The 26,446-nt window shown below is 35.6% G+C and overlaps 2 protein-coding genes and 2 pseudogenes across 2 annotated transcripts; all 4 read right to left on the bottom strand.

Annotated features, from left to right (window-relative positions):
- Positions 1-1,125: 1,125 nt before the first annotated feature.
- On the bottom strand, positions 1,126-16,105 carry mamdc4 (MAM domain containing 4). The gene is made up of 28 exons (XM_016452617.1): positions 16,048-16,105; positions 14,509-14,604; positions 14,248-14,409; positions 13,036-13,161; positions 12,689-12,922; positions 10,431-10,556; positions 10,116-10,277; positions 9,352-9,452; positions 9,057-9,212; positions 8,861-8,951; positions 8,610-8,726; positions 8,247-8,345; positions 8,022-8,159; positions 7,798-7,937; positions 7,415-7,517; positions 7,202-7,306; positions 6,964-7,095; positions 6,688-6,815; positions 6,223-6,436; positions 5,391-5,528; positions 5,189-5,313; positions 4,111-4,201; positions 3,634-3,783; positions 3,414-3,539; positions 2,642-2,766; positions 2,447-2,546; positions 2,091-2,281; positions 1,126-1,676 (listed from the first exon to the last, which is right to left on the bottom strand). The coding sequence occupies exons 1-28, from the start codon at positions 16,103-16,105 to the stop codon at positions 1,638-1,640; spliced, it is 3,573 nt and encodes a 1,190-aa protein (XP_016308103.1). The 3' UTR covers positions 1,126-1,637.
- A 435-nt stretch (positions 16,106-16,540) lies between these two features.
- Positions 16,541-18,854, bottom strand: phpt1 (phosphohistidine phosphatase 1). Its single transcript, XM_016450954.1, has 3 exons — positions 18,608-18,854; positions 17,549-17,676; positions 16,541-17,467 (listed from the first exon to the last, which is right to left on the bottom strand). Exons 1-3 carry the CDS (start codon positions 18,750-18,752, stop codon positions 17,375-17,377), a joined length of 366 nt encoding a protein of 121 aa, XP_016306440.1. The 5' UTR covers positions 18,753-18,854; the 3' UTR covers positions 16,541-17,374.
- Positions 18,855-19,025: 171 nt separating this feature from the next.
- LOC107661398 (nucleolar complex protein 4 homolog) lies at positions 19,026-23,228 on the bottom strand (annotated as a pseudogene).
- Positions 23,229-24,711: 1,483 nt separating this feature from the next.
- Positions 24,712-26,446, bottom strand: part of LOC107662539 (tRNA pseudouridine synthase A, mitochondrial-like) — a 7,325-nt pseudogene continuing 5,590 nt past the window's right edge.

The following is a 26,446-nucleotide window of genomic DNA, read 5'->3' as shown; positions in this document are numbered from 1 at the left end:
CTCATTTGTAAGTCACTTTGGATAAAAGCATCTGCTAAATGACTAAATGTAAATTTAAATGTAAAATACACATAAAAAACATCTTACCTGGAGCACCACATTAGGCATTTGTGAGGTTTGGCTGCTTGTCTCCTGTACTGCATCAGTCCACACACCAGCCCGTGGGCTATCATCACGTAAAGTAAGAATATGAGCACACTGGGGTCCATCCTGCCGGTAAGTGCAAGTATTCACTATTTGACAGGTTTTTGCACAGCAATGCAGGTTGCAGGGATAGATAATAGTGAATTTAGTCACAGCATCACTGTCACGCGGTCGTGTCTGTTACCCCTCCACGAGTCACTTCTCAAAAACAATTCATAAACAGCGATATTTTGCTCCCCTTCATTGGTTTTATAATCCGAGCTTTAATTTTGAACACAGCAAAGCTTTTCATCTTTTACTGTTGACGAAGCGCGAGTATTTTGTTGCTTGAATTACCCTACTGAAGCTGTTCGACAGGCGGATTAGAATGTTGCCGTGGAGACATCGCCGTTGCTAAGAGACGCCGTAATTCAGTTTCGGATCTGTCTGTAGTGTTGAGTTTGAAAAGAAAATACGTCATAATTGTATATGAGAAAAATGTTTGTTATATTCGCAATGTTTATTTTATAAAATACATTCCGCGATGAGGGCGCCTTTTGTGTCCCTCTTGAATATATGTGGAAGCGACTTTAACAAGCTGACAGCAACTTTTACTGTGGTAGCCTATTATAGACGCTTTTCACGACATATTTTCAAAAAACAGCAACTTTATTTGTAATCTTTTTGTCGTTTATATATTTTTTCAGTAGAAGATAACATTTAATAAACACCTTGCTAATGGATAAAACAACTTTTTAAGGCAGTCATTATCTATCTATCATCGACATACATGTACAATTTATTTACACTTTAAGATATCCTTTGAGAGAATATTAAAGTTGCATAATATTCCTATTAATTGCAGATGATACAATTTTTAAATAAATGATCAATTTAATGTTACATTTTCATATGCAGAATGGGAATACAATACAATATTTTGATTTATGGAGCAACACTTAACACCTCAAATGGTTCATTTACTTAAATTTTCACCTCTCCCATAACAAAAACTATGCATTGTAGCCTTGAAAATGTAGTGCATTCTTCTGGAACCTCTGTTTAATAGAGAGAATCCATAAAGTTGAAAGACCATCCACTAGTTACATCTTTCTCAGTGATGGCCATGATGAACACTTACACCACAAAACCTCTAACAATATACATCATGAACATCTAATACCACGGGGCTTGTTGATTTGTTTGCTTTTTGTTTACGCTGCTGTTCTGTTTATACTGTAGATCATATATTAAATTACATTATATTGGATTGGTCTACTTGTTTGAAGATGTTAATTTATATCCTGTGATGGCATATAGAACAGCCAATAGTGAAGTTATTTGACCCCAATATTTCACTCTTAGTAAAGATAACTCTATATTGTGTAGTATGTTTTTGCATGTGTTATGACTGGGCTAGTCCTGCCACAGCGACACAAGTAGTTCTCCTGCTGTGATGTCGACCGTTTTACTGAAAGGCTGCCAGTTGGTGGCAAAGTCACCAAAACAAACTCCTACGGTCCTGTATTTTTATTCACCCCCTCCATACGTTCCTGTAAACAAGCAAGCACACAAAATGATATTGAAATATTGGAGCAGTTTATATTATTAGAGATTATAGTAAACCAATATGACTTTCTTTCATCGGTGGAACACAAAACGAGAAATTCTGAAGACTATACTGGTTGTTCTTTTCCATGCAATTACAATAAATGGTGACTAGAGCTTTTTCAAGCTTCAGAAATGATGCAAAAACTCAATAACAGTACCTATGTGACTTCTTAAGCCTTCAAACATGACTTCTTAAGCCATACAATAAGTACATTTAGTGTAAAACAAACATAAAATGCATCTTTTTGATCTCCACAACAGAAATGAAGTACGGGTTTGGAATACAAGGGGGGTGAGTGTATAATGTCCGAATCCCTTCAACACAAAACAAGACCATATATAGCCAGATAACTTACAGCATTTCCAGATTCATACATGTCATTGCCAAAGCCAACGCAGTTTATATGAGATACGTTTGACTCCTGTATTAAAGCATTGGCTTTATGTTTAGTCTTCAGGTAGAACACCAGCAAGGCAGCGAGAAGCATTAAGAGCACAATGACGACTACAACAGAGGCCACAATGGTTCCTGTGTTGTCAGATGAGGCTGAAAATATATATGAAAGTATATAAAAAGATTTTTACTAAACAAAGTTTTCACACCTATCTCATGCATGTTCACACAGAATCATAGGTATGATGGTAACAAGAATACATAAAAATGTAAATGACTCAAAAGTAAACTAAATCTTGCTATAGGAAGAACTCTTACTTTGGTCTGTCTTCTGCCCAGCACAGTTCACCCCGACAGTATAGCGTATGTCATCCAAAGCAAGAACACCCTTCTCGCCTTTAAATCCTTCTAGTACAATCTGCCTCCCGTTAAAACACAGACAGTCAGTATAATCACACTCACATTATAATATAAAAACCTATATGAACATAGAGTACAGTTGGCTTTGGTAACCTGGTACTCTGTTTCTGAGGTGATATTGACACTGAAGAGTTTCCAGTCTCCACCTCCTTCATGCAACGTCAGCAATTCATGTCTGGTCCCTTCAGACAGCCTCCACACTGTGAGTTTAGTGTCATCTTCACCAAGAAAGCAATATAACAATCATTAATAAATTAAATCCAAAGTGACTAACAGTGCATTTTACAGGATATGTAATAGTGGGATGCTGGTTTTAAGGAAAAGTATGGTGTATAATCGCTAGAGAGACCGTTTGACAAATATGTTAGAAGTTTGGGTTGATAAGAATGTACGTTTTTGAAAAAAAAAAAAAATCTGTTATGCTCACCAAGGCTGCACTTATTTGATACAAAATAAAATAAAAACAGTATTATTGTGAAATATTATTAAAAATGTAAATTACTGTTTTCTATTTGAATATATTTTAAAATTCAATTTATTCCTGTGATGGCAACGCTGAATTTTCAGCAGCCATTACTCCATTCTTTAGTGTCACATGATCCTTCATTCTAATATGTTGATTTGGAAAACAGTTGTGCTGCTTAATATTGCATATATGAATATAAAATTCAAAAGAACAATTTATTTGAAACAGAAAACTTTTGTAACATTATAAATGTATAAACGTCACTTTTGTCCATTTTAATGCATCCTTGCTGAATAGAAGTACTAATTTCTTTCAAAAAATGATTCCAAACTTCTGAACAAACTTGGTCACTGACAACTAAAACTAACCATTTGATGATATAGATACATATATACATACACATGGTTGGCTGATAAACCCAAAAGCTCAGACAGGTTCCTTTGGTTGGTGCCAGGTGAGGGCTCAGCAGCCAGGCATTCTGGGTAGCGGTGTCACGCTGGGAGTTAGGAAGGACCAAGAAGTGTCCTAGAGTCAGAAAAGAGACTAAATTACACCTAGTTCCTCAAAAATACATGAGCTGGTGACAAAATCTTTATTATGAGTTAAGAGCATAAATCACCTTCTTCTGTGTATAGTGTGTGGTCATATGGTGGTGTGCTGTAGAACATCTCAGCTTGCACACTAGTCAGGTCCCAGTCTAACCAGTCTACAGATGGGTTCTGAGTATTGGACCAACCACACAGACCTTTCTCGAAATCACAGATGCTATCTGAAATACATACATAATGTAAATAACAATTATTACAACACAAAAAAAGATAAACAATCTAAGATATTATATATATATATATATATATATATAGAACAATATATAGAACAACATAATTAATTATAAAAAAAAGAAATAGAATATTAATAATAAAAAATAAGATGTGTTTGGTGATATCATCTGAAAAGGAAAGTTGTCAAGGGCGGAGCAAGATTATGAAGATTTTTGAAGATATTTTTTTTCTATTTTAAATAACATGCACTAATTCTTTCACAATAAGAACAGGAATGGGTATTGAGAAAATAAATGGTGTATATTTTGATTGACCTGTTGTGGGGCAGCTGTGAGTCGAGTAGGTGATGTCATCAATGGCGATAAAACTGAATAAGTCTCCTTCACCTTTCACCTCAAACTCCAGCTGAATCCCAAAAATACATAAAAGCTCACACTCACACCTTTTATTAAACACAATAAACTAACAAAACAGGTTTCACTGCATTACATTACTAAACAATGCAAGGCATCAGATCTCTTACTTGCCAATCCCCATGCCAGTTGACATTGCCTTGGCCATGACGCCAAGCATGTCCCTGCCTGATGCTACTGGAGAATAACTGTATCCTGTTTCCATCAGTTGGCTTTACATAGACTTTCAGCGTGCCTGTGTGGGGACACATATACTGTTTTTACCTGCGAATGAATAGTTGTACACACACTTATGAGATAATGTTCTCTTACCTGGTTTTTCTCCTCCTGTATGGTACCAGAAGTGTACACATTCGGTGTGAGACAAACCTCTACGCACAGGGGAAGTGAAGGTGGTCACACTGCCCTCGGGAAGGACGTCAGAACTGCTGTGGGCCAGCATGTAGAAACCTGGTCACAACATACCATTCGTATAATTTATTGGAACTAATCCAGCTAAAAGAGAAAACCTGGTAAAAACAGGTTAAAGGAATAGTTAACCCAAAAATAAAAAATTTCTGAAGATGTACTCACCCTCAGGCCATCCAAGATGTAAAATGAGTTTGTTTTGGAGAAATTTAGCTCTACATCACTTGCTCACCAAGGGATCCTCTGCAGTGAATGGGTGCCGTCAGAATGGGAGTCCAAACAGCTGATAAAAACCACAATAATTTACAAGTAATCCACACGACTCCCATCCATATTACAAACACACAGCTTTTCACTTCATAAGACGTTAATTGATGGACTGGGATGGAGTTAATTGGGTTAATTGATGGAGTCGTGTGGATTACTTGCTTCACCTTTCACCTCAAACTCCAGCTGAATCCCAAAAATACATAAAAGCTCACACTCACACCTTTTATTAAACACAATAAACTAACAAAACAGGTTTCACTGCATTACATTACTAAACAATGCAAGGCATCAGATCTCTTACTTGCCAATCCCCATGCCAGTTGACATTGCCTTGGCCATGACGCCAAGCATGTCCCTGCCTGATGCTACTGGAGAATAACTGTATCCTGTTTCCATCAGTTGGCTTTACATAGACTTTCAGCGTGCCTGTGTGGGGACACATATACTGTTTTTACCTGCGAATGAATAGTTGTACACACACTTATGAGATAATGTTCTCTTACCTGGTTTTTCTCCTCCTGTATGGTACCAGAAGTGTACACATTCGGTGTGAGACAAACCTCTACGCACAGGGGAAGTGAAGGTGGTCACACTGCCCTCGGGAAGGACGTCAGAACTGCTGTGGGCCAGCATGTAGAAACCTGGTCACAACATACCATTCGTATAATTTATTGGAACTAATCCAGCTAAAAGAGAAAACCTGGTAAAAACAGGTTAAAGGAATAGTTAACCCAAAAATAAAAAATTTCTGAAGATGTACTCACCCTCAGGCCATCCAAGATGTAAAATGAGTTTGTTTTGGAGAAATTTAGCTCTACATCACTTGCTCACCAAGGGATCCTCTGCAGTGAATGGGTGCCGTCAGAATGGGAGTCCAAACAGCTGATAAAAACCACAATAATTTACAAGTAATCCACACGACTCCCATCCATATTACAAACACACAGCTTTTCACTTCATAAGACGTTAATTGATGGACTGGGATGGAGTTAATTGGGTTAATTGATGGAGTCGTGTGGATTACTTGTGGATTATTGTGATGTTTTTGTCAACTGTTTGGACTCTCATTCTGACGGCACCCATTCACTGCAGAGGATCCATTGGTGAGCAAGTGATGTAATGCTAAATTTCTCTAAATCTGTTCCGATGAAGTAACAAACTCATCTACATCTACGATGGCCTGAGGGCGAGTAAATTAAAAAAAAAAATTTTTTGGTGAACTATTTGCTTGAGCTGGATTATGAGCTGTTAGTGAATGAGACACAAAAACACTGAATGCAAAAGTGTTTGATCAAAACTGAGCTTGAATTTCTTTAATTTTCATATTTCCCTCACCATTTTCTGTCTCCAAGGTATGGTCCGTCTTGGGTCCAGTTTTTGTTGAAGCCCAACTCTGGTGTATCCACCTGGCTCTTCCAGAACTGGTGTAGCCACAAGTCTGACTCTCAAATGAGCACATAGTAGGCAAAGAACATGGTCCTGCCACAAACGCCACATCATCTAAAGCCAACTGACCGTCAAAACCAGAGCGAGTGGCCTCAAACACCAGCTACATGAGAGATAAAGAGAGACAGAATAAAAAATAAGTAGAAACAAGGATAAGAAGATTAAAGCAATTGTTAATATTAAAAATGTTAAACATCCCCTTTTACAGTCATAAGATGCTTAATGTAGTCAGTTTATGCAATAATAATAATCTTGTAAGCCATTATCTGTGGTCATTCACAAAGTCATTATGTGTTTTTTTAGAGCTTTTGCTGACAATTATCCTTTAGGTGTGTAAACAACTTTTGTGTGCACCTGGAAAGTGGTGAGCTGAGGAGGCACAGAGCAATGGCCCTCATGCCAAACGTTTCCATGGGCACCGTTGCGCGTCCACAAAAGCTCTTCTGAGCTGTCAGCAAATAGAAGGTTTACACTGAGAGCGCCTGGGAAAGAGAAGATGAAACAAATGAATTATAAAGAAGTGTAATGTTTGAATCAGTTACTCTGCATAAGCTGTAGGACCTTCTGCTCACACATCAGCTTAACTAAACTGATATTTTAAGAAGCTGGGAATAAGGTGTTCAGATCCACCTGTGTTTGGCCCATAGAGTTTGTAGAAGAAGGACAGACAGTGCTCTGAGTTACTATACTGTCTGACTGACAGGAGACGTCCAGAAAGACCTCGCAGTGAAGTGTCCCACATATCCACCACCAGACTCCTACCTGAGAAAGAAAGAGATAAGAAAAGAAAGATGTTTGTATTAGAATGCTGATGTTTTCAAACATAAAAAACAATTACTAATTCAGTCAGCATCAAAAGCATCCTGACCATCATGGACAGTATGGTCCATTCCACTATGAAGCCTCCAGTCATAATGATCTGTTTGGTCCTGGTACCATCCGCACAAATTTATCTCAAAATTGCATGATATTTCTGTTAAGAGGGGAAAAAATAGATGATGATGATGCAAAAAGACAATGTAAAACAACCAGTTAAAACAATGAAAATAAAAAAAATAAAGAATTATTTGTTCCTACTCACCACCAGAGGGCACAAACAGAGCAGAACAGTCAACAAAGTGCACATCCTTCACTGCAATCTGGGTACTTGGGGAGAGCGCTTCAGCACGGGCCCTGAACTCTAACTGAGAATGACAAAAGACAGATAGAATGACAGATAGAACGATAGGACAATAGATAGAACGACAGAATGACAGACAGACAGACAGACAGACAGATAGATAGATAGATAGATAGATGGATGGATGGATGGATAGACAGACAGAACGACAGACATAGATAGACAGATAGATAGATGGATGGATGATGGACAGACAGACAGACAGACAGATAGATAGATAGATAGATAGATAGATGTAAATAGAGAGACAGACAGAAAAGCAGACACACAACTAGACAGTCTACCTGAAGGCGATGATCTCTGGCTCCAACATAGACTTCCTCCTTTACCCAAATCCCTGCCATCTCATTGGTCCTTCCAGAAAACTCCCACAGCACAGGATGAGTCCCTAACACACTGTCTACAACATACACTGCCAGATCACCTGCAGAGAGAGCAAGAGAATCTATAGTCTACCATCATACCGACTTGCAGAGGTGAGACAGGTGTATTACAGCTGATGTTGTACCTATGTGTGGGTTACTGCCGCTGAGACTGTAGGAGAACTGAAGGATGCATGCTGGACCTGATGGACCCAAGAGAGGGGTACGAGTTTGGGCTTCACTTAGCTGCTGCCCAGGAGCGCCAGTCACAGTCAGGAACTCCTCTAATCACACACACACAAATGAAACTAATTTCACTTACCTCAAACAATCATTTCCTAGTTCCATCATAATAAAAACTGATTTTTCACCTTTCAGAGTGTCATTATACTCCAGTTTTAGCTCCCAAGCTTGGCTCCCTATACTGGTATCTGTCCAGCCAGAGCTTCCCAACTCATATGAGAAGTCCCCTATGTACACAACATTGTGTGAATATGATTATTTTATATCATAAAATAAATAGAAAACGTATAAATAAATAGAAAATGTGCCATTGGGAAGAAATGTGCGATATGATCTTTTTTTTTTTTAAAGATCTTAAATATAAAACTAAACAGACTTATAAATAGCAAAAGATGTTTTTTTGTTTTTTTTGGTGTAATTATACACTTAAATACAACAAAAAAGCATGCAAATACACTGAACGTGAACATATAAATAATGGGGGAACTCACCACACTGAGCCTCATCTTCTCCAGCAGGACAGTCCTCCTTAAAGTCACAGATCTTTAGATCGTCATCTGTGCAAGGGTGAGCGGGAGGCTTTGGAAATTCTGGACGTGGCATTGATTCTATAAGCAGGGAAATGCAAGAGAGAGAGACTATTGAATAATTTTTTATAAAATTACAGACAATATACAGCCAAGCCTACAGTTGTGGTGTATAATCAATGTAGACAGGCGTAAAACTAGAGACTAGAGAGTACCATTGGATAAGTGGCACTCAGGGGACAACACAATATCATCGATAGCGATCCCTCCGTAAGCTTGGTCTCGAATGGCAGCAACAAACAGAATCTGATTGGGGCAAGATCAATAAATTAGATAGCTTTTTATGATAGCAGTGTAATAAAAAGTGACAACCTTGTGTGATGTTGCCAGTGGAGCGATGAGTTCATGTACCTGGAACGTGCTGTTGACAACAAACTCCACCTCAGCCTTTACCCACAAGTCTCCGAGAGCACCTCCACGTTCCCATACAGGATAGATCTGCTTCTCGGCCACCAACACAGAAAGTCCGCCAGACACTCGGCCAAACTGATGTGTGTACATTACCATCTGTAATTATGAAAAATGGGTGTAAAATTTAAGGCCATAACCACTATAGACATTGAGACACCCACCTAAACCTGATTATGTGGATAGATTTTTGATAAAACAAGTGCATTAAGTAAGGCATTTGGTACTATATACTTACCCGACAAGGATGTGTGTCATTGGTAGGTGCCAGGGGAGGGCTTTGAAAAGACGTCCAATCACTCTTCATGACATCAGGTTTGGTCACATACAAGAAATGTCCTGAAGAGCAATAATTAATTGATGCTTATTTTGAGACTATTTCAGTGCACAATTTATTGTTATCTTTAACAAAAACTAAAATGAGAACAGAAATAAAAATAAAAACTGGGGGAAAAAACTGAATAAAATACACATTAAAAAACATTTTAATGGCTCTATAGTTCACTAAAGTAAAATAAAAATGGTCATAAATCAATGATAGTTTTTGATACTCTACCATTCAAAATCAAGCATTTATTTGATTAAAATACAATATGCATATTATTAAACTTTGAAAATCAGCCACAAGATTCTTCAGAAATAATTCTAATATGGTGATTTGGTGCACAAGAACATTTCTTATTATCATTAATGTTGAAAACATTTTTATTTGTGGAAACCGTGATATTTTTTTTTTCAGGATTCTTTAATGAATAGAAGGTTCCAAAGAGCTGCAGTTATTTGAAATAGAAATTGTTTGTAAAATTATGTCACTATTGTCACGTTAATGCAATCATTTTAATGCATCCTCACTGTATAAAAATGATAATTTCTTTCTTTCTTTCTTAAAAAAGAAATCTTACTGACCCCACACTTTTGAATGGTAGAGTATATGCTGTATTAAAATATTTGAACTTTTGTACATTAAACAATATAAATAAGTTCAGACCGGGCCGCACAAACCTGCCACCGTATTAGTTGTGTGGTCTCTCCCAGGTCCTTTTAGAGGCTCAGAAAGTGATATATTCATCTGATTGGTCCTTGTCCATTTCAAGGATGATATCGTTCGTAGGTCCCATCCACAAGTGCCATCTTCAAAGTCACAGCTCATGTCCTCTGTATATACTAAATACACATCAACATAACAAAACATCAGTGATTATGACTGCAGACCAGCGATCTAACACAGGAATCAAATGCGCTGAAGACTAAATCAATGAAATAACATCTCATCATAACACATCACTGATTTCTCTCGCTAGATTCACGGTCTCTCACCACAGTTCTCTTCATCTGTTCCATCACCACAGTCATCCGTGCCGTCACACGCTTTATAGTCCTCCACACATCCTTCCCGCTTACATGTCACAAATCCACGACCGCATGTTCCATTTTCAGGGGGAACTGGAAGAGAGAGAGAATCCAAACATCCTTATTATCACTAAAACTGTGATCCATCTAATGCATTGATCCCTGAAGGACCATGAACATTCAAAATGAGGCAAGTGGATTTTAAATGCAACCTCTAAAAAATGTATTTGTACCTTTGATAATTAAGTTGCACAACTGATCTATGTAAACAAATAAAGAAAAGAAAAGCGAGCCAGGAATGCAACTGGTGTCCTCTAATGAAAAATAAAATAAAATAAATAACAAAATAAAATAATAAAATAGTTGAGAAAAAAGTTAAAATTACAGGAATAAAGTCCTAGCAATACAAGCATAAAGTTGGAATATTTTGAGAAAAAAAGTCAAAATTACGGTAATAAAGTCCTAGCAATACAAGAATAAAGTCGGAATATTAAAAAAAAAAAAAAAAAAAAAGTAAAAATTAAAATAAAATAAAATAGCTGAATCATGCTTCTGGTTGTTCTGTTCGTGAATTAATTTTACCATTTTTTTAATTTCTCTTTACCTGGCAGGGCACAATCTAGGAATTCCATCTGATCGATGGACACATCTCCCTGCTTCCCTTCACTGCGTCTCGAATGAAGCTGGATATAGAAAGGGCCCGAGATACGGCCCAGGTAGATGGTGGCCTCCCTCCAGCTGCGGATGCTGGAGCTCTCTGGTCTCCATACCACTGCTTTCTCGCCATCAATTTGCCACACCGATCCCCACAGTGGGGTGTCACCCAACCCTGTGTAACCTAAAACACACACCTATAGGGTTAGATGTGTCCCTATCTTCATTTAATTCTGCTCTTCATATTAACTGGTCAGTTTTCAATAACGTTTTGAATGTGTTAGTATGTGTGTGAACCTGAGTCCCAGATGAAGTATCTGAGCCGAAGGCGACAGGTAGGAGAGGAATGTTTTATTGTAGGGGACACAAGCACAGTGGTTCTGGGAGTATCTGAAGTCACAGCCGTCACTGCCATGAACCAGCCTGAGGAAAACAGACACATTACATGAAGAGAAACCTTGATAAAGCTTCAGTATTGTTGTTAGGCATCATGAATAACATTTTTACAGCATTTAAAAATCTTTGTTAATGTTTTTTTCTACATATATTAATACATTTAAAATGTAAATTTGTATAAATTAGCATTGGTAAATGTATTAACAACAAGTATGAATTATTAATGAAAGATATTAAATGCAGATATTAACTTTAACCTTAAATGAGCAATGCACATTTTTGTAGATTTATAAACGTTGTAAAAAAGTTAATTATTAGTTTAAGATAACTAATGCATTAGCTAACATTAATGAATTTAAATTCTTACTGAAACATTTTTGAATAAAACTATTTCAAACACCATTTTGTAATTTTTGTACAATTATTATAGATGCAAGTAATTAAGTGGACTTAATTTAATAAATAAAATATATGCATATAATTATAACCAATTACATCACCTAAAATATACAGTAGCGTTCAACAGTTTGGGGTCAGTAAGAATATATATTTTTTAATGTTTTTGGTATTTAAAAAAAAAAAAAAAATTTTACAATGTAATTTATTCCTGTGATGGTAAAGCTGAATTTTCTATTACTTTCCAGTCTTCAATGTCACATAATTCTACTAATATGCTGTAGGCTACTAATATATCAAGAAACATTTATTATCATAATCAATGTTGAAAAGAGTTGTACTGATTGGTTTTTTTTTTGTGGGATTTCAAAATCACTATTTATTTTAAATAAAATAGAAAACCTTTGTAACATTATAAATGTCTTTACTGTCACTTTTGATAAAAAAAAATTTTACAATGTAATTTATTCCTGTGATGGTAAAGCTGAATTTTCTATTACTTTCCAGTCTTCAATGTCACATAATTCTACTAATATGCTGTAGGCTACTAATATATCAAGAAACATTTATTATCATAATCAATGTTGAAAAGAGTTGTACTGATTGTTTTTTTTTTTGTGGGATTTCAAAATCACTATTTATTTTAACTGGGCTTTCATTGGTGCACCCACAAAAAAAAAAAAAAAAATTAAAAATTAAAATAAAATAAAATAGCTGAATCATGCTTCTGGTTGTTCTGTTCGTGAATTAATTTTACCATTTTTTTTATTTCTCTTTACCTGGCAGGGCACAATCTAGGAATTCCATCTGATCGATGGACACATCTCCCTGCTTCCCTTCACTGCGTCTCGAATGAAGCTGGATATAGAAAGGGCCCGAGATACGGCCCAGGTAGATGGTGGCCTCCCTCCAGCTGCGGATGCTGGAGCTCTCTGGTCTCCATACCACTGCTTTCTCGCCATCAATTTGCCACACCGATCCCCACAGTGGGGTGTCACCCAACCCTGTGTAACCTAAAACACACACCTATAGGGTTAGATGTGTCCCTATCTTCATTTAATTCTGCTCTTCATATTAACTGGTCAGTTTTCAATAACGTTTTGAATGTGTTAGTATGTGTGTGAACCTGAGTCCCAGATGAAGTATCTGAGCCGAAGGCGACAGGTAGGAGAGGAATGTTTTATTGTAGGGGACACAAGCACAGTGGTTCTGGGAGTATCTGAAGTCACAGCCGTCACTGCCATGAACCAGCCTGAGGAAAACAGACACATTACATGAAGAGAAACCTTGATAAAGCTTCAGTATTGTTGTTAGGCATCATGAATAACATTTTTACAGCATTTAAAAATCTTTGTTAATGTTTTTTTCTACATATATTAATACATTTAAAATGTAAATTTGTATAAATTAGCATTGGTAAATGTATTAACAACAAGTATGAATTATTAATGAAAGATATTAAATGCAGATATTAACTTTAACCTTAAATGAGCAATGCACATTTTTGTAGATTTATAAACGTTGTAAAAAAGTTAATTATTAGTTTAAGATAACTAATGCATTAGCTAACATTAATGAATTTAAATTCTTACTGAAACATTTTTGAATAAAACTATTTCAAACACCATTTTGTAATTTTTGTACAATTATTATAGATGCAAGTAATTAAGTGGACTTAATTTAATAAATAAAATATATGCATATAATTATAACCAATTACATCACCTAAAATATACAGTAGCGTTCAACAGTTTGGGGTCAGTAAGAATATATATTTTTTAATGTTTTTGGTATTTAAAAAAAAAAAAAAATTTTACAATGTAATTTATTCCTGTGATGGTAAAGCTGAATTTTCTATTACTTTCCAGTCTTCAATGTCACATAATTCTACTAATATGCTGTAGGCTACTAATATATCAAGAAACATTTATTATCATAATCAATGTTGAAAAGAGTTGTACTGATTGGTTTTTTTTTTGTGGGATTTCAAAATCACTATTTATTTTAAATAGAAAACCTTTGTAACATTATAAATGTCTTTACTGTCACTTTTGATCAATTTAATGCATGCTTTCTAAATAAGAGAATGAAAACAATAAAAAACAGTGACACCAAACTTTTGAACAGTAGTGTATTTTTTCTTTATACATTCTTCTAAATTTTAATCAAAATTGTTTAGAAATCTATCTTTCCTAAATTTGCATTTCCATTTTTAAAATCATTGAAGCAGCTTAGAATGCAGTTTAAGTTTGTAATAAGTAAATCTATCACTGGATTTGGAAAGGCTTTATAAATATAAAGAGCTCCTGCAGGAAGGGTAAGCTGAATTATCATGTACCTGTGGAAGTGCCAATGGTGTAGTCAGAGGACGGCCCGCTGTCAGGGAGCGTGTTCCCTCTCTGCTGTCTCTGCCACATGTACCCACCTTCATCTGAATGGACAGTCCATCCACACTTTCCCTCGTGCTCAAAATCACACACAAAGTCCCGTCCCTGATAACCTAACATTCAACCAATAAATGAGAACAGGAAAAATGTCAAGAAAAGGACACAAATACATTAACCAGATGGTATGAATATATAGACATTCAGTGTCTTACCACAGTCTTGCTCGTCACTACAGTCTTGGCAGTCACAAACAAAATCACATCTGTTTTCTGGAGAACTGATGCAGTCATTTCGCTCCAGAGCCACAGCTAGCGAATGAGAGTAATGATGAAGACACGTGATTGGCCTTTCACAGTTGTGTGTATAAAATCCACAACCATATCACACTTCTATAAATGTACTATTACAAAGACATTATGAAAGCTTTGAGCAATTATTTCATTCAAATTTAACAAAACATTTATGCAATATTTCATAAATAACATTATCACATTGAATTTTGCAATTACATGAAAAATAACTCCATTTGAGGGTTTTAAATAAATAAATAAATAAATAAATTTAAAATGATGTTCAAGTTATTACAAATAAAGTGGCTGAATCAACTTTGGTCAAACATAAGATTTTTTTTTTTTTTGTAAAATATAAGATGTTTTTGCTGGGAGTTTATTACTGCACTAATAATAAAGAACCTATTTAAGCACAGAAATCATATACTACCATTCAAACCTTTGGGGTCAGTTAGATTTTTTTTAAAAGAAATCTCTTGGCTGCATTTATTAGATCAGAAATACTGTAAAAACTGTAATATGAACATTTAACATATAAACAATATCAATTTTTAATAGATTTGAAAATGTAATTTATTCCAGCGATGGCAAAGCTGAATTTTCAGCAGCATTACACTAGGTTTCAGTGTCACATGATCCTTCAGAAATCATTCTAATATGCTGATTTGCTGCTCAAGAAACAATTAAATTATGCTGCAAGTGATTGAAAGTCCAATTTGGCCTGAATTTAGGCTATTAGATCAGAAATACTGTAAAAACTGTAATATGAACATTTAACATATAAACAATATCAATTTTTAATAGATTTGAAAATGTAATTTATTCCAGCGATGGCAAAGCTGAATTTTCAGCAGCATTACACTAGGTTTCAGTGTCACATGATCCTTCAGAAATCATTCTAATATGCTGATTTGCTGCTCAAGAAACAGTTAAATTATGCTGCAAGTGATTGAAAGTCCAATTTAGCCTGAATTTAGGCTTCAAGACATTAAAAACACTTGGATTTCTAAATCTCCTCTTGTTCGAGTTACAAAGGTCTGTCTTTTTAGTAATCACACGTAGTACGCAGTCAAAGGTCTCTTGACACACAAATGTCAGATATGAGGCTGCATTCCCACATACAAGGACGAGAATTCTTAAACAATTCAGAAAATCAATGGTAAAATGCCAGAGATTGTATAAACTGAGAATATAGTGTAGATGGTTGTGCAGGTTTAGCAGCAAACAAATTGCATTTACATTAATACAGGTTTAACATCGATTTAACTTAATGGAGCTTATGTATAGAAATATTAATAATTAGAAATATCAGCCACCAAAATGTATAATTGAAAGCACTAAAAATAAAAACAAAGACTAATCTTCAATAGCGCACAAATGTCCCAAAGTGGCATTCAATACTTTAAGCAAATGACCTGAATACGTTAACAACAAATACAAAACAAAAACACCAGATCTCACCCCTCTGACAGAAATTGAGTGTGAGACACACAAGGAGAATCCAGTGGCAGGTAGCCATGAATCCAGTTTTTACTTTTGCCACCAGAAGACAGAACAAGAGCTCTTCTTCAGCGTACAGTGAGCAAAAGCACCGTCCTGCCACATATGAAGTTATTAACTTCACCTGCGTCCCTCCCTCCTGCTTCCACACAGAGATAATGCCTGGACTTTACATTTTAACCCCCAGACAAGTGCCAGATCCTTCCTTTAAAACTGCTCTGCCCTTCTGAAAATATGCAGCACAGACAGTTCAGTTTATTTTGGCCTCAACACCAGACACTTCACTTGACAATGTTACTATTTAGCTAAAATGAATGGCACATTCTGGTCTCACTAATTGTAGCAAATTGTAAACCTTTTCTAGGGTAAACCTTGACAGATAAGCAAAGAAACAAGAAATGAATAAAGAAAATTACACAATAAGAGATGCAGTACTAGAGGCAAAAGTAAGCTCGTTTATTAAATATGATGTTGTGCAATTCATTGCGGTTTTCTTTGCACTAAATAATTTAAATGCAACTAATACAAGAATATCTCTATTTTAATCTTCAGGCTTGAAATGACAAAAAATGTGCTGACTTAATGCAGCTGTTTTTAAATGTTAATAACATTCTCCGGATGTTGTTAGGTCGTAATATTTCAAGTCAAGAAAGTCAGTGCTCCTAATGGCATGTTCTATTAAAAATGCTGACAAACGGATGTGGATCGTCAAGTTTATCAGGCAAGGTTTACAATCACCGATCAGGTCTGAGGGTCCAGATTTATAGCATGGTGCTTTAGAAATCATTAAATCACAATATATATATTTTATATGTTGTAGTTAAGCACAGTAATTTGCTTTAACAAGATATTTCCCTCATTGTGACGCATACAAACATTTCTTCCAACTCAAATGAATGACAAAAAAGCAGTTCTGGAAATTTCTTAGAGCACTTCTCTGGACTTTATTATCATTTCAGGATGTTAGTGTTGCACTTTATAACATTTTATGGTTTGGATGAAGTACTTAACCTGCTTTATTTTATTATTTCCTATATTTAAAGACCAATGGCCATAAACATAATTGCATTCCTTTCTCATTGTTGCCATGTGTTAAACTACACATGAAGTTAAAAGGAGGCCTCTCCTTTAGTTTTGGAGTAAATGTCTTATCCATCCATCCATATCAGAAATCCATTAAAGTTTTCTTTCTCAGCCTTGGCACATCAAGACTTGAATGCTGCGTTAAGACAGGTAGGTTTGAAATAGCGTCCTTATACGCAGCTGTCATTTAACCCATGTAACCCATTCAATACCCTTCATCCGCCCAGGTCACCTCATAGTCTGGGTATTGGGTTTCTATCTTCTCTGTGGAAACAGAATGCTTTGCTCTCCCAAATCCCTGAAAAAAAAGATGGAACTGATTACTGGATAATCAAATTAAAGGAATATAAATTGTTTAAAATGAGAACATCATACGTACCATGGAATAACCGTAGACGTGGATCTTTTTTGCAGCACTGTCATGTTTGATTCTTCCACCTCCGAGACATTCACAATCCACTCCTCCACCTTTCTCCAGTTCTCCGGCCACACGGTCATAGATATCAGCTTGAGGAGATAAAATGTTTGAAGGTTTTGTAGCTAGACGCAAATAAACTTTTGTTCTCCTATCAAATGTGTGGAGAAAGTTCCTAAAAACTGTAATACATATCTAAAAAGACTAATAAACTATTTTGTATTTAAGCAAAACTCAAGTGCTTTTCTGCAGTAAAAAAAACGTTAGTAAAATGAAAGCTAGAAAAGTTGAAAATCTAATACAGAGGAAGAAAGAAAGAGAAAATAATAATAGCAATATGCAAAATAGATGATTAATTGTTGTAAGAAATAAAAGACCAATCACAAAGCAATATGCAAAAAAAGGAGACCAATCACAACAATTCAATATGCTAAACATTTATTTCATTTATTTATTCGTTCCATTTCTCCCAGTGACTCGAATCTTTTGAATCAGTTCATTGAAAAAGATTCATTCACTGGCTGTTTCTGCATATGGAGACTATCACTGCGTCCTAATGTGCATACTATCCACCCTAAAAAGTATTGAAAATGACTAAAATCACATAGAATTTAGGATGGATGCACATTGGGACGCAGTCTGTCTTCTGTTTTGAGTGAGTCACTTCAGTGAACGAACGAGTCAACGCATATAAGTGCAGAACGACTGGGTTGCTTTAAAAAAACTGTTAAAATAAAACATTCTTAAAAGAAACATCATAATTTATAAATAACTAATCATAAATTAATAATAAATAACAGTATCAAAACCAAGAGATTCGATATTGGCCCAGTATTTCGCCTAAATACAATGATTTAGGATATGAATTAAGTTTGCCTGAACCAAAATCAACATTTGGCAGTTGCCATTCAACTACAGCTTTAAAACTTCTTTAAAATGTATTTTCTCACATTCAAAACCAATTGCACTCAATAAATGTGCACATCACATGTCATTCATTCAAACTCTTGAATGGAGTCCTACCATGATACACGGCCCATGCGTATCCTCTCACAATATCAACACATGAATCGTCGTCTTTGCTGTGCACCCGTATGAGGACGTATTTGAAGACGCCATTGGGATCTAAATCAACCTCTGGGATTTTAGCGAGACGTTCGGTGGACATTTTTGCAAAAGCGAGTGAAAAATCCTAACACTACTACAGCCAAGTTCAGTACAACAGAGAAGCACTTCATTTACCACTGCTGCGTTTTGACGTACTGGAATGAACGTACTCACATTAGCGACACCTAGAGGGCTGGAGCAAAACGACATGCTGCAGCAGCAAAAGAACAGAATCACAACATAGAATGTTTAGATTTATGCAAAACAAAGCGGCTGAATTTTTGTGTAATGCTATTTTTATAGAGGTAAGTTTTTTTTCATAAAATGTATGCTGTTTGGATTTATTTGTTATTTTAAGAGGCTTAGTAACGGTTAAAAAAGGGAAAAATATATATAGTATTGAGACTACAGCAATACTATATATTCATAAACTGGTGTTTATGAATATATGGGGGGGGGGCGGTATTTTGTACCATTGTATTCTTTAGATTATTTCTTTGTGCTGCTGTTTTACAGTCTGATCAACACTCACTAGAGGACACAAAATATTCAGCACATGCTCATTTTTTGCAAATGTTTATTTCTTCAGCCCAGGGAATTGACTGCACAAACTTTTTTTAATACAAAGAATAAATTTTTGGAAAGATCATATTTGCAAATGAGAGTGGTTACTCTAGAGAAAAGTGCACTCCGAGCACCTCTCTAGGGCTCTTCAGGAGCTCTGTGGCTGTGTCAAACTCTAGCGGTATCGTCTTCCTTTCAGCTTTGAGTTCTCGCTCCATTAGCTGCCATACAAAATGTGGAGGGGATAATGATTAATTTAACAATTTTATACTTGTAACACATGGCAAATATAACTATCAAAACTCCCAAATGGTGCTAATTACCTCAAATGTCGAGAGCTCTAGCATCTCACTGATATCTTCCTCTTGTTCAGTCAGTGGCTCGTTGATCTTCATGGCAGCCTTGGCCACATCTGGGTGGTAATGCTTCTGCAAAGTCTAAGAGATTGGCCTTTTTTCATCAATATCCTTTTAGATATTCAGAGGTTAATTATTTGTCGAGTTTGCTCATGTTGAGGCAGTCAGAATGTTAATGTCATGAAGAATAGCTCCAAATAAACAACAATATGAAGATTCTTGGATTTAGTCTTACCTTGATCTCCCATAGGCTGCTCTCCAGAGCATGACAGTGAGCTGGATCTTCCTCTTCCACCACATACGGGTCATCGCAAGGCTCTGATTAAAAAAATTGACAAGAACAATTTTTCATAATAAATACAGAAAAATGACAAGTGTCCCTGTATTCCATGAATAATAAATGAAATAAATGCTTTTATTTTTATTTTTAGAATAAACAGTAACTAATACAAAAATATATATTTTAAATAAATAATTTAACAAATAAATAAATGCATAGATTTTTAAATAGAAACAAAAACTATAAATAAATAAAATGTATATATTTGTAAATGTACATATTTTCAATCAATAAAAATAAATGTATATATTTATTCTGGTTTAAATTAAGATGAATAATAAATTAAATACATGCATTTTTAGAATAAATAGTAATTAATACAAAATAAAAAATTAAATAAATAATTGAACAAACAAATAAATGCATCTGTTAAAACTCAATGGGCTCGGGGAGGCGAGAGAGACAAATAAATAAAAAAAATATTTGTATATATATATATTTAAAAAAAATAAAATTAATAATAAATGCACAAAGTACAAAAAATACATATACACACACATATAGCTATTTATTCACAAATAAATAAAACATATGTATTTTAAATATATACAAATATTAAATAAATAAAAAATAATTATGTATTTATTTTAAATTAATAATAATTTGATCATTCTATCAGTGGCATACCTTCTGCAGTGCATTAATACAAAATAAAAAATTAAATAAATAATTGAACAAACAAATAAATGCATATATTTTTAAATGAATAAAAACAAAATAAATAAACATATGTATATATTTTGAAAAAAATAAACAAACAAAAATGATAAATAAATAATAAATACACAAATAAAATATGTATATATTTGTAAATGTACATATTTTAAATGAATAAAAATAAATATGTATATTTAAAAACATATCAAATAAACACAAAATAATAATGTATAGATTAAAATAATAAATAAATAATACACGAGGGATGCCGGCGAATGAGATTACAGATGAATGGCAGAAGTATGAGGAGAGCTGTAGGTGGCGCTGTGAGAGACAGGCGAGCGAAGCGCTTCACAAACGCTGCCACAAGATAGGCTGGCAGATGTCTGTCAGAGCAAACGGGTTACTATTTCACTGCATTTAAGAACAAAACACGACATTTATGTACTCATGCTCATATTGATCTTTAACCAAAATAAAAGAGTAGAGAGCAAACTTGCGTTGACGAGAGGAAGATGTTCACCAGGTGGAAGAAACGTGCTCTGTACTTGACATGGAAGATGGAGGGATCCAGCAGACTGTACAGCTTCTTATAAAAATCTGGGTAATCCCTACACAACAACCCCACAAAGATGGTTTTGAATAAAAAATATTAAAATGGTCATGTCGATCAGAGAATTGCCTGGTTTAATACTTACAAATTATGCTTATGGATGAGGATGAACAAGCCATTCAGAGCCAACAAACTGATCGCCCCACCTGAGAAAAACAGGTGCATTACAGATATATAACTTTTAATGTCATGAATAATAATTCTTTAGTACACCCTGGACTCACCAATGTCATAGGCAGCGCTCAGGAAGTCAATCAGAAGTGTGGGATCACTCATCTGTGGCATTATGGACTCATGAAGGATCACCAGGATCTTCTTGTACATGCTGCTAGGTAACTATGGGAGCCCAAACACCAGTTAAGAACCTCAAAAAACCTTAGGAAAGGTCTTTATAGACAATGAGTATAGTGTGATGCTATAGTGAGGGTTGTTTTACCTTGAACTTGAGAAACAGCAGCCACATTTGCTCAAAAGCTCGTTTATGCTCCTATATGGGAAAAATGATGTATTTATAACGTCAGCATAAATTTTAGACAAATAAATGCGGAAATGTATAATAAAAAAGTATGTACCTTTAGTTTGGCTACTTTCCATTCTTCAGGTTTGTCTATAAAGCACAACAAGAAATAGTGTTTATGAAGGACAATGTCTTGTAGGGACAATACCACGGGAATAAAGCAAACTTACATGCTTGTTTGACAAGAAAATGTGTAATTTTTGATCCGTGGCTGGGTACGTTGATGGTTGAGAGGAGTGTGTACACATTATTTTGATATACAGGAATCACAGCCTAAAAAAGAGAAAAACAAGCTTGTATAATTGATAATACAGAATAAATATGCAGAAAAACTGGCAATGTAAACACAACCACACTCACCTTTTTGTTTCGGCCCATGACTCTGTAAATGTTGTCTCGCACTGAACTCATGACGTAGTAGCGCACATCGTCCATCTCCAAAAACTCTTGAAACTATATTATTAAATATATATTTAATATATATATTAAAACAACACTAGTCTGTTAGTTATCGGATATCTGATTTGTTTATATTCCAATCTACTGCATATGTAAATTACATAAAAGACCACGTTTATAAAAACTAAACCATCATGTCACTTTCACTCACCTTCACTTGGAAAGCTTCATGGCCTATGTTTTCCAGCAGAAGCTCCACACAGTTGTTGTAACGGTGTCTTATGAATATACTGCATTTGTCTTCAGCACTGCGATCACCTGGGAATTTTACCGTTTAAGTTTACTTTTTAGATTGGACTTGACAACAAAAAATTCATAAAAAATACACAAATATTAAAATAAATTATTAAACAAACAATAAATGGTGTATATTTAAGTTCATAACTTGATAGCTGGTTTTGCATACACAATATGTAATAACCACATAGAAATGTGCCCTATGTAAGCGTTCCTCTGTAAAATACAGATAAATCGGACAGTCAGATGCCAGCCCAATACATTAACTTTGTTTATCCAATGATCTTAAGATGCAGTAATTTAACGTAAAGTTACCACTCATGAGGTCCTCTTCCTGAGGCAGATCACCAACATAAAGATCTCCTCTGTCCAACAACTGACAGAAAAGCCTTTTGCAAGCATCGGTGGCGAAAATGATTTCTTTATCCTTTTCGGACTGCAAGTGAGAAAAAATGTATGTTTTATAACAGGAGTACTTATAGACCGGAGTAACGTGTTGAGTCCACTATGAAATAAGAATCACATACCTGCAAATATTGAATAACGTCGAATATGTCGTTAGCATGTTTCTTGTTTTGTAGTATACGACCTATTTTAGTATTTATATCTTTCTTATATGAAATCTGACTGTTTTCTTCTTTCACGTTGCTGTCCGCGGACGGCGCCATGATTGTTTCACTAAAAAAAATGTATGGGTGTGTTCATGTCAAAGGATGAGGTCGCCCCTAGTGCTCATCTGGAGGAACTGCAGGAAGCCGATCAGTTATGAGCTATTGAGATCATTTATCTACCGTATTATAACTTTTCACTCTGTATTTTCAAATTCATTTCCAATTGAACTTTTCAAATGTCATTATTAAGGTGGGAATTATTGTCAAAAGCAGTTGGTTACTGCAGCGAGTTACTTTTCACTGCGCCCATCAGGCTGGACCAATCAGAATTGTGTGATTACCGAGTGATTTCAGGTTCGATTTAAATTGGTTTGTCATTGGACAAATTCTGTAGTTTATTTAAAAGATGGAATTTTCTAGTGTCTCTAATGAGAGAGAGAGAGAGAGAGAGAGAGAAACAACTTTTTGAGACAGCTGTTTGGAGAAAATTCAAGTTTATTTGTATAGCGCTTTTCACGATACAAATCGTTGCAAAGCAGCTTTACAGAAAATTAAGTTTCTACAATATATTAGTAGTAGCTTATCAGTGGTGACTGTCAAGTTGATGTCCATATGGCAGAAATGTACCGGGAAAAAATCAGTTACAGACGTAATCAAACAGACGATGAACACTATTAACAGCAATTATTATATGTTGCAATCAAACTTATAGCAAAATGTGGTAGTTCTGTATGTTGTTTCAGGGTTGGCATCATCTGAGGTCCTCTGAGGGGTTGGCATCATCTCTTCTCAGGTGTTCTGGATCCAGACTGAAATTTGTGTAAATCCTAGTTACCACGGGATGTCAATCCCGTGGCAGAAACAGCTGTTCCATCCAAGCAAAATGAAGCCAAAGCCATTAGCTGCTTCTACAGCTTATGCTCTTCATTCAGTTTGCATTGGTTCCTCCTCCTGTGTCATTGGAGTCCTTATCCAAAACACCTGAGCTTTATGGCGAGCAGTGAGATTTATTAATGCAGAAGTCAGCATAAGCGCTTTTCACAAAGACTGGTAATGACCAAGCACTGAATTTATTGGTTCTGCTCAGCCACACCTAATGCATATGCAGACTGCAAAGGTAACAATTAAACCCTCGGCAGAACAAAATGAGTCCTGGTATCATATCTGTTTAGTCCCACAATGTGAGCCTCTCAGGGGGAGCTGCCGAATTAATCCGTGCTCGCCTCTGCTGAACTTTTCAATTTTAGAAACCCCTTGTGAATTTTTATTTTATTTTTCATCACAATTGGAGGTGACACATTGTCCTCTGTTTGATTCGTTGAAGATTGTCTCAGGAGATACTGTGTGCAGAAGGTTCTTTTTACAGAAATGCTAATGCCAGAAAAGTCTTTTGTATTTTATGCTTGGAAGCAGAGAAGAAGCAGTGAGCAAAACTGATCGTTTGTTCATATATACAGTATGTGATTTCTGAGACATCTGTGGAGAAACATGAATGCTTGAGAAATCCACTGTGTGACAGAAAGACTCTGAATTTAACACATGAATACAGTTCAGTTCAGGTTCATAAAATGCATACGGCTGTTTCTTCAACTATGGGCACTTTGGGTGATGTGGATTTTTAAAAATGAATTTTTTTTTAAACTTGCTACTTGATTTAATTCGTCTTCTAACAATGTCCAACAGTATATATACATGACGAGGGATGCCGGCGAATGAGATTACAGATGAATGGCAGAAGTATGAGGAGAGCTGTAGGTGGCGCTGTGAGAGACAGGCGAGCGAAGCGCTTCACAAACGCTGCCACAAGATAGGCTGGCAGATGTCTGTCAGAGCAAACGGGTTACTATTTCACTGCATTTAAGAACAAAACACGACATTTATGTACTCATGCTCATATTGATCTTTAACCAAAATAAAAGAGTAGAGAGCAAACTTGCGTTGACGAGAGGAAGATGTTCACCAGGTGGAAGAAACGTGCTCTGTACTTGACATGGAAGATGGAGGGATCCAGCAGACTGTACAGCTTCTTATAAAAATCTGGGTAATCCCTACACAACAACCCCACAAAGATGGTTTTGAATAAAAAATATTAAAATGGTCATGTCGATCAGAGAATTGCCTGGTTTAATACTTACAAATTATGCTTATGGATGAGGATGAACAAGCCATTCAGAGCCAACAAACTGATCGCCCCACCTGAGAAAAACAGGTGCATTACAGATATATAACTTTTAATGTCATGAATAATAATTCTTTAGTACACCCTGGACTCACCAATGTCATAGGCAGCGCTCAGGAAGTCAATCAGAAGTGTGGGATCACTCATCTGTGGCATTATGGACTCATGAAGGATCACCAGGATCTTCTTGTACATGCTGCTAGGTAACTATGGGAGCCCAAACACCAGTTAAGAACCTCAAAAAACCTTAGGAAAGGTCTTTATAGACAATGAGTATAGTGTGATGCTATAGTGAGGGTTGTTTTACCTTGAACTTGAGAAACAGCAGCCACATTTGCTCAAAAGCTCGTTTATGCTCCTATATGGGAAAAATGATGTATTTATAACGTCAGCATAAATTTTAGACAAATAAATGCGGAAATGTATAATAAAAAAGTATGTACCTTTAGTTTGGCTACTTTCCATTCTTCAGGTTTGTCTATAAAGCACAACAAGAAATAGTGTTTATGAAGGACAATGTCTTGTAGGGACAATACCACGGGAATAAAGCAAACTTACATGCTTGTTTGACAAGAAAATGTGTAATTTTTGATCCGTGGCTGGGTACGTTGATGGTTGAGAGGAGTGTGTACACATTATTTTGATATACAGGAATCACAGCCTAAAAAAGAGAAAAACAAGCTTGTATAATTGATAATACAGAATAAATATGCAGAAAAACTGGCAATGTAAACACAACCACACTCACCTTTTTGTTTCGGCCCATGACTCTGTAAATGTTGTCTCGCACTGAACTCATGACGTAGTAGCGCACATCGTCCATCTCCAAAAACTCTTGAAACCTGGAGATGAGCAATGACATGTCTTCTTTCGTTGAGAGAAGATGCTCCACCAGGGTCTGTGAGAGGAATAAGCTTTATTCGTATATGACTTCAGTCTGCAACATGTCAATATATGTAGTTGTAAAGAAAACCAACCCGTAAGAGCTCCCTGGGAAAGCTGTAGTGCTCAATCAAGTCCAGATTCTGGAGAGGGTGTTTGCCTTCTGCTGCAACAAACTTCATCAGTGCACAGAGGGATGCCTCCTGGAAAATAAGAAAATAATGGACATAAATCACACACTTAAGTCTGTAAAATATGGAAGTGTCCCAAGTCTGTTACACAGCTATTATATATATATATATATATATATATATATATATATATATATATATATATAAAA

The sequence above is a fragment of the Sinocyclocheilus anshuiensis genome, unplaced genomic scaffold, assembly GCF_001515605.1.
Source record: "Sinocyclocheilus anshuiensis isolate Anshui unplaced genomic scaffold, SAMN03320099.WGS_v1.1 scaffold457, whole genome shotgun sequence".
In the NCBI taxonomy this organism is placed as follows: domain Eukaryota; kingdom Metazoa; phylum Chordata; class Actinopteri; order Cypriniformes; family Cyprinidae; genus Sinocyclocheilus; species Sinocyclocheilus anshuiensis.
Note: the sequence above shows the minus strand (reverse complement) of the source record. Positions and strands in the feature narration are given on the sequence as shown.